We start from the raw sequence: 9,020 nt of genomic DNA, 5'->3' as shown, positions 1-9,020 counted from the left end.
ATTACACAAAAAAAACTTCCATGTTTATGCAATTTAAATAATTTTAGTTCAAATTCAAATTCTTAAAAAGAGAAATTATTTATAAATTTAGATTATTGTTGCATATCATCGAACATCAACTATTCAAGATTTAACTGAAGAAAAATCGTACGAGAGAAAAAAAGATTTCGCCAAAATTAAGGTAGGGAAAAATATTCTTCATAATTCCGATGGAAAGAGAAATTCGAGCGTTAAAAATATATTTTTGTCTATAACAGAAAAACCGTTTCCGAAATAAATGACATCGCAAAAGAAATAGAATTATAATAATATAATTTCCATCTTCGATAAACACATTCTCCAGCAAGTTCTGAATCTTTATTAATTAGTATGAATATATATATTCATGTATACATACATGATTGACTTACATTTGAAAATTTGGAAGAAAGAAATGAGTAAAGTGATACACGTATTGACTGTAGACGCCATCTTCCTCATTTAAAAAATTTCGGTGACGACTATCGGTGTTGTGTTTATATGCGATCTTTATCATTTACTATCTTACCGATTGTCAATACGTTACCATAAAATGTATAAAATATTTCCTGTCATAAGTGTAAAGAATTGGAATTTGCGTTTTTATCATAAACGTCTATGATTTTTGCATACATATTTTCATCATTATTATTGCACAATTCGCAGTTATCATGGCAACTGTTAAACAATAACTTAAAACGCTCTCAAAATATATATATATATATATCAACTAATTCTTAATTATCGTATCGCATAATTGCCCCATGTGAATGGCCGAAATCGCGCGAAGAATTGTGAACCAATACCGAGACAACACGAGTCGGATCAGCTGATCCTCGCAACGCGGTAGTTAAATCACTTCAGCCCTTCGAGAAAGTGTTTCTCATTTTTATCCGCGCCAATATTTCCATATCAATTGTTAGAAATGCGCTGAGACGAAACAATCGAATACGTGAGTGAATCCGATCGAAAACCTAACCGTTCGTGAAAATGACATATCGAAAAAGAGAGAGAGAGATGAACACGCAGGTTGACGAGAAATCAGGTGAGACATGATTACGCGATTCTTTATGGAGGAAATGAGTCAGGAAAATAGTTTCCTTAAACATATTTCAGAAATGACATTTTCGAAAAAAAACACGCAAATAATATAAATATATATATATAAAAGATCCGTGTATTTATTATGCATATGTATACCATCTTTTTTCTTATTATAGATTCACGTATGTACTTCAAATATTGTCAATATGTTATGTTTTAATTTTTTTATATCTTAAAATCTAACTAAATATTATTTTTAATTTACATTTAATCACAAAAACTACATAAAATTAAAGTAGTTATTGTAATATATTGTATACTACAATAACTAATATTTATCTTTTTTTTTATTGTATATTTATAGTATTATCAGAAGCAACCAATGGCACAACTTCAACAAGAAGAGCATTAGTAACTGTTGGACTCATTTTCATAACCTCGGTGATTGCATTGTTTTATGTATACATGAGCTTTCCAGAATTAAAAGAGTAAGAACAGCCATTTGGCAAATATTTTATTTGTACATTTTATATAAAATATACAATATATAGATTTCTCTTATGTATTTTATAGAGATGAGAAACAGTATATGAAGCTGCCATTTCATATAGAGGATGCCAAGAATTTAGGAAAGCTATTAGAACGATACAAGGACCTGTATTATTTCCAAGTACTGGCTGGATTATTCATTACTTACATCTTGTATCCTTAAATGCTCAATTTGTATATTGTGTTTATTTTATTTAGCTGCACATATTATGTTCCTTACATCTTGATAATAGCTTACAAACATTCGCCATTCCTGGCTCTATTTTTCTCTCGATTTTATCAGGATTTCTGTTTCGCTTCCCAATCGCACTGCTACTCGTGTGCACGTGCAGCGCGATTGGCGCCACCCTGTGCTACCTGCTGTCCTCTTTACTGGGTAGAAGATTATTGTACCGATACTTTCCGGATAAGGCGAAAAAGTGGACCATCACTGTGGCCAGGCATCGCCACAATCTACTGAATTACATGCTGTTTCTCAGGATGACACCATTGCTGCCGAACTGGTTCATCAACCTGGCGAGTCCGGTGATCGGAGTGCCGATGGTACCGTTCACTGTCGGTACCTTCTTCGGCGTTGCACCGCCCTCGTTCGTCGCCATACAAGCCGGTCAAACTTTACACAAGCTCACGTCATCGAGCGACGCGTGGTCGTGGAATAGTGTAATTATTCTGTGCGTGTTCGCGCTGCTCTCTCTACTACCCGTGCTATACAAGCAGAAGCTCAAGCAAAAGTTCGAATAGAAAGAGCTAGATCGGCGAAGACTCTTATAAGACATTCCGAGATTAAACAAAAAGACAGAAATATTTCGACTGCATTTGTCAAAATACTCTACCATTAAAGATATTCTTAAAGAATCCAAAAAAGTCATGAGAAACTTGAATATCTTTAAAGAATGATTGATTAAGCTCTGTTTCCTCGCATCATGTAATACAAATAGCAAATATTTAGCACATTGAAAATAAAATTACTAGTATTTGGGTACACGAACTTGTGTGAATGTAAAATATGTACTTGAATGTAAAATAATATGACAAAATCCCATGAGCACAATTTACGCATAATTTATTGACTGTTGTTATAGTTTATTTCTAAATACCCGCGTGTGTCTTAGATTATATGGATATCATATAAAAACGTATCTAAACTAAGTGCAGGTATAGATAAAGAGCTAACTTATTTTATTATAATTATTACACAAATACGCCTATACATTTTAGACAATATCATATCGAAAAATAATCTCAGGTAATTTTGCATTGATAGGCTGATGAATTTTTTTATTTCGTCTATTGAAATAGGAATAATACTTTACTAGAAATCTAAATATATAAGAAACCGTATATATATATATATCGAATAAAATTGCAAATATATATCTATATATAATGTTCAAAATTAAAGCAAATAAAAAACATGCAAACATAATACATAAACTTTATTAAATGCTTTATTTTTGGCTATATCACTTTGGCACACCGACAAGTTTTTCTTCTATTGGCACTAGCAAAACGAAGTTAGGTAACCAATAGAAAGATCAGTAGCATTGTACACTGGCAGACTCACGGGTCTCCAATACCACCAATTGTACCATACTTATGAGAAACAGAAAAAAAATGTACAAAAATAACGGTAAAAAGAAAAAAGATCAACTATAAAAATTTCTTTGATACTCACATGTATGTCCAGTAGATAGTAAAATAGTCAAAGATCTACAATGTTGAATGCATTCCGAACTTGGTGTCATTTTTATCAACCTTGCGCCAGCCACACATCGTATCACAATATTACTGCATTCAGGATTAGGCTAAAAATTTATAAATTGTTATATCCAAAAAAGTTGTAAGAATAACTACATACTAATATCTTCACATACCAGTAGGTAAGATGGCGATGCTGATTCGTCGATAAAAATATATTTCTCCATGCCTTGGCTCCACCAATTTGGAGTCTCAACTGGCTTTGGAAATAATCTTCGTAGTATTCTGTTTGGCCTCATACGATTTATTTTCCAAGATATATGAGTAGTAAGTGAATCGGTTGGATACAGATCCAGTCTGTTTCTCATGATATCATAGATAGTTCTATGTAAATGTAAGGCATTTAATTTGACAAAATATGTTACAGATAACTTGAAATTCTTTTTAATTTCTGCAAGTCATATATTTTTTTTACTCTGTTCTTAATCACATGTGGGTTACAATGTTTTGTTGTAATTTTAGTTGTCTCTTGCTTGAAAAAATTTATGAAATATATTCTTTGATATCTGTCGAAAATGATCATGTAGAGCAAAAAATAAATTTTAACATTTTTTTTTATTAATTAAAGTCTGAAATATTCTGTTGTTAAAATATCAATAGAATCAAAATAACTCATATGTGATCTGTAAGGCTTAAACTCTAACTGACATATATAAAAACTTACTTAAAAGTTTCGTTATTGGAAGAGATTCTTCTAGCATCTTGATCAAAGATATCTTGATTACTCCAATATACATCAACTAGATCTTCCATTTTGACTTTTGTATTATTCTCTGCTCTAGTGTATGGTATATCAATATTGAATGACCTGCTGATATTGTGACCAGTTAAATCTGGCACAGAATAGACCATAGTACAAGGCCAGCAGTCTATGTCATTGATATAAAAGTATGGATTTTCTATCAAACACCACTCGTCGTACAATTCTGAAAAAATAAAACATGTATCAGACTAAAATAATCTCTGGAATATGTTAATATCACATTAAAATAACGTCACATACCAGATAACGACGGGTATAAACTGACAATGGGTATAGCCAATTTGCGTAGCACATATAAAGCAGGATATATGGAATTCTGTGAGATTCTTATAAATACATCATTTATCCATTTTTGATTACACAAACGTAACAGTACAATCGAAATAAGAAAGAATAAGAAAGCAAATTTTAAAGATGTTTTTAGTCTATTCGAATACTTTTTCGAATACTTTGCCTCCAATTGTCGGAAACATGCTCGAAATATTTCTGACGTTTGTGCTTCCGAGACATTATGCTCGGCCGCGTATTGTTTAATTTGTTGTACACTCTCCCTGTACTCATTTAAATCGACCATAATTGCCAACTTTTTGACACACCAATCGCGTAAAACTTTCGCGTTATTCACATATTGCAGTGTCTGTAATTATTTACTACAATATTTGTATACGCGAAATAATTAATAATAACGCCTTTAATAAATAAACATTTGACAAATCATACATATCAGCTGAGCGTCAAACCTAACTTAACCTATTTTAAATTGAATCTAACAGACAGGGCGCGTTCAGCAAAACAGCTGTTCAGTGGTCTTGTCACCACAGACTTCTATGTTATATCAGAGAGAAGAATGACAGGGGTCATGCCACCGTTTATTAGGGAACGCTTTTTCCCCACCGTACAGTGGCGCTAACTGGATCCACAATTGAGTTTTCGGAACTACGTGACTGGATCCACTTTCCAGTGCCACGGTAAAACGACCGATTGGTTCGAGTCCGTGCTAGATCCATATATTGTGGTTCGTGTCCGTGCTAGATCCATAATCGTAGATCTCAAAAATACGAAACATATAATAGATTTATTAATATGTTTTATTAGATATTATTAGCTGCGTGATCTTTTTCCACTTTAGCATATATTATGAACTAATATGTACGTATATATAGAATTAAAATGCCTATTTTATTTCACATAAAATTTAATGTTTTAATAATTTCAATGAAAAAGTATTTTAATAAAATATATATGTGTATATTACTTCAATAAATATTACCAAAATGAAAAATACCAAATTGAAAGACCACGTACAATAACACAAAATTTCAGAAAAATTCCAGATTCTTTTAATTGAGAGAGACATAATCGAAATTTATTAATAATTCTTTTGGTCGTGATAGACTATTAGCTACGTTTGATCTAAAAGCTTCTAATAAATTTTATATTGGACGTAGGTATATTGGACATTTTCGTGTAATAAATTATTTTGTACACTATTAAATTTCAAATTATATGTTGTAATAAATTGTGTATCCTATTTTGTAAAATATATTTGTAAATATATTGTAAAATATATAATTAATTTTATATGTAGTATAAAATTACTTATATAATATATATTTTGTAATACATTTTATAATGTACTCTCTTGTTAAATGTTTTATATTAAATTTTATATCATACTTTGTAACATATATTTATAACATAATTAATTCTATGTGTAACACACATATAGTACATATTTATATAATACATATTTGTGTATATAAATGTATTACAAAATATAAGGTTTCTCCTCAGAAAATGCACTTTGAGAAACATACACCGAAAAAATTGTATTCTCTATTTTAAAAGAATTCCTTCTAAAGCTTTCCTCCAATAAAATATTCTAAAAAATTCAGAATATTCCCCTCTAAATGATCTTTTGTTAAGAATAGTATATGAAATAAAGAAAACATTCTTATATCATATTTTATTACTTTCCGTATTATTTTATTAAAAATTTTATACATTTTGTTGTGGAGACTTTTTTCTCTCCAAATTTTTGACGTCTTCAATAAATATATTTTATTTTTATATATTACATTGTACCCTCCTTTACTAAAGCACGTAGAATCATATCTTATTACTTTTCGTTCTATTTTATTAAAAATTATATACATTTTGTTGTACAGACTTTTTTTTCTTCAAATTTTTGACGTCTTCAATAAATACATCTTATTTTTATATATTACAATGTACCCTCCCTTACTAAAGCACGTAAAATCATATCTTATTACTTTCCGTTCTATTTTATTAAAAATTATATACATTTTGTTGTGGAGACTTCTTTTTCTCCAAATTTTTCACGTCTTCAATAAATACATCTTATTTTTATATATTACAATGTACCCTCCTTTACTAAAGCACGTAGAATCATATCTTATTACTTTTCGTTCTATTTTATTAAAAATTATATACATTTTGTTGTGCAGACTTTTCTTTCTCCAAATTTTTGACGTCTTCAATAAATACATTTTATTTATATATATTACAATGTACCCTCCTTTACTAAAGCATGTAGAATCATATCTTATTACTTTCCGTTCTATTTTATTACAAATTATATACATTTTGTTGTGCAGACTATCTCCACTCCAAATCTTTGACGTTTTCAATAAATCCATCTTATTTTTATATATTACAATGTACCCTCCTTTACTAAAGCACGTAGAATCTTATTTTAATAATTTTCCTATTATTTTGTTAAAAATTTTATGCATTTAGTTGTGGAGATTTTCTCCTCTCCAAATTTTGACGTCTTCAATAAATCCATTTTATTTTCATATATTACAATGTACTTTGCCTTACTAAAGGACGTAGAATCATATCTTATTACTTTCCGTTCTATTTTATTAAAAATTTTATACATTTTGTTGTGCAGACTATCTCCACTCCAAATCTTTGACGTTTTCAATAAATCCTTCTTATTTCCATATATTACAATGTACCCTCCTTTAGTAAAGCACGTAAAATTATATTTTATTACTTTCCTTATTATTTTATTAAAATTTTTATACATTTTGTTGTGGAGACTTTTTTTTCTCCAAATTTTTGACGTCTTCAATAAATCCATCTTATTTCCGTATATTACAATGTATTTTGCCTTACTAAAGCACATAAAATCATATTTTAATAATTCTCCTATTATTTTATTAAAAATTTAGAATAGGTAGAGAAACTATTTTAGTTGATTATTACTAAAAATTTCATTATAATATTGTGTTTGTATTTATAAAATCAACTGAATCCCCATCATTCATTTTTGGACATCTTGTATATTGTGTATATATATATATATATATATAATACATATACACACGTATATTTTTTATTATTTTCAGTGATATTGGAAAATATTGGTATCATGCAGAGTATTTTATGATAATCAGAAATATCAGAGACCACGAAATCGATTATTTCGAGAATTTACCTTTTGTCATTGTCAGAGAGGAAGATATAATTCTTTATCTTTAAAGATCTATTTAATGATGTACAGTTTGGCAATTTTTTACATATAGTTTTTTATACGTATTTTTATTAATTTTAGTTAATAATTTAGATAACAATTAATTATCGATCTTGATCTAAATGATACGTTAAATCCCATAACCATAGTGGAAATCATTTTGTAATTTTTGACGCAAAAATTCTAAAAGGAACTATAATTTCCTATTATTCTAACTATATTTTTTTTTCATTTTTTTATTTTAACTGCAACTTTTTAGATTATTTCAACATATAATTTTTATGTTCAAAACATATAATTTTTATGTTTAGAGTCTAAAATTTGAACCACGTAATTTTTCATAAATTAACTTAAAAAGTTCAGAATAGTTGTACTTTTTATGATAATATTCTAATTACTTTATTACTTATAAAAATGTTCGTAAAAAGCTTTGGAGACTTGTAAAAATTTTAAATGTTATTATTATTAACTTACTACAATTTTATTAAACTTATTGTGAAATTATATCATTTTTACAAATTTGTAATTTGTTGATGAAAATTTTAATTTTTCGTAAAAATACGTAAATTGTTATAAAATTATTTTTATTAAAAGACTTTATACATTTTATAAGCAATGAATAAAGTATTTTTATATTTATAATTAAAATTTTGTTATGTTTTTCTAGATAATAACTTGGATAATATGATCTTATCTTTCAAGTAATACCTAGTGAGGAAAAAAACTCGTGGGAATTAAATATTATAAGAAAAATACTAAAAAATGAAGATATTAATATTACAGTACCAATAAAGGTTTTATCGAGCATCTCATAATATAAACTAATAGTCATATAATAATATGTAAAAAAATTGTACAAATTATAGTTATCTATATTCTCCGCTAAAAAAGTGGACAAATAGGAAAAATTTATGAAATTTCAAATGCTTATAACATAGACAATAATCGCATCGTGATTAAAAACCGAAAATGAAGCTTGAAGTGTGTACATTGAGAAAAATGTCGATCGGGTGAGATAATTAGTTTTTTAATGGCGGATGTCACAATGAAGACCTGCAAAATTGTTTGAGAAAGTTTAGGGAATGAGTTGCATGGTGAATCAGTTGAGCTATATATAATAGAATAACAAGTGCTTGAAAGTTGAAATTTTTTTCTTCAAAATGCGTCATCGCAGAACTTGATATGGTTATTTTTCAACAAGTTACGTTAATTTAAAGAGAATACGAATTTTAAATTAAATAGCGATTTTAAATGTTAAAACACAATTAAAAATTATCATATCAACTGATCAAAAAATGAAAATAAAGTTTCAAGTCTATGTTTTGAGAAATTTTTCTCGACTACGTAAAATGATTAGTTTTTCAATGACGAATGACCCAATAAAAT

The 9,020-nt window shown here is 28.3% G+C and overlaps 2 protein-coding genes across 2 annotated transcripts; one reads left to right on the top strand and one right to left on the bottom strand.

Annotated features, from left to right (window-relative positions):
* The first annotated feature begins 777 nt into the window (after positions 1 to 777).
* On the top strand, positions 778 to 2,673 carry Stas (Transmembrane protein stas). Its single transcript, XM_072887207.1, has 4 exons — positions 778 to 1,063; positions 1,427 to 1,550; positions 1,636 to 1,764; positions 1,845 to 2,673. The coding sequence occupies exons 1-4, from the start codon at positions 1,009 to 1,011 to the stop codon at positions 2,350 to 2,352; spliced, it is 816 nt and encodes a 271-aa protein (XP_072743308.1). The 5' UTR covers positions 778 to 1,008; the 3' UTR covers positions 2,353 to 2,673.
* Positions 2,654 to 4,937, bottom strand: LOC140663200 (uncharacterized). The gene is made up of 5 exons (XM_072887204.1): positions 4,373 to 4,937; positions 4,034 to 4,295; positions 3,486 to 3,693; positions 3,287 to 3,416; positions 2,654 to 3,204 (listed from the first exon to the last, which is right to left on the bottom strand). Exons 1-5 carry the CDS (start codon positions 4,704 to 4,706, stop codon positions 3,113 to 3,115), a joined length of 1,026 nt encoding a protein of 341 aa, XP_072743305.1. The 5' UTR covers positions 4,707 to 4,937; the 3' UTR covers positions 2,654 to 3,112.
* Between the last annotated feature and the right edge of the window lie 4,083 nt (positions 4,938 to 9,020).

The sequence above is a fragment of the Anoplolepis gracilipes genome, chromosome 2 (assembly GCF_047496725.1).
Source record: "Anoplolepis gracilipes chromosome 2, ASM4749672v1, whole genome shotgun sequence".
Taxonomy (NCBI): Eukaryota; Metazoa; Arthropoda; class Insecta; order Hymenoptera; family Formicidae; genus Anoplolepis; species Anoplolepis gracilipes.
The sequence above is the reverse complement of the archived record's forward strand: the minus strand, read 5'-3'. Positions and strand labels throughout refer to the sequence as shown.

What these genes read in the sequence shown, in the direction of transcription:
- Stas (XM_072887207.1), top strand. Translation starts at nt 1,009, where the DNA reads ATGACATATCGAAAAAGAGAGAGAGAGATGAACACGCAGGTTGACGAG. An exon ending in GCAGGTTGACGAGAAATCAG is followed by an intron (nt 1,064 to 1,426) that starts GTGAGACATGAT and finishes GTATATTTATAG; the next exon opens with TATTATCAGAAGCAACCAAT. An exon ending in TTATTCATTACTTACATCTT is followed by an intron (nt 1,765 to 1,844) that starts GTATCCTTAAAT and finishes TCTTGATAATAG; the next exon opens with CTTACAAACATTCGCCATTC.
- LOC140663200 (XM_072887204.1), bottom strand. Translation starts at nt 4,706, where the DNA reads ATGGTCGATTTAAATGAGTACAGGGAGAGTGTACAACAAATTAAACAA. An exon ending in TTTATACCCGTCGTTATCTG is followed by an intron (nt 4,296 to 4,372) that starts GTATGTGACGTT and finishes TTATTTTTTCAG; the next exon opens with AATTGTACGACGAGTGGTGT. An exon ending in CATCGCCATCTTACCTACTG is followed by an intron (nt 3,417 to 3,485) that starts GTATGTGAAGAT and finishes ATAAATTTTTAG; the next exon opens with CCTAATCCTGAATGCAGTAA.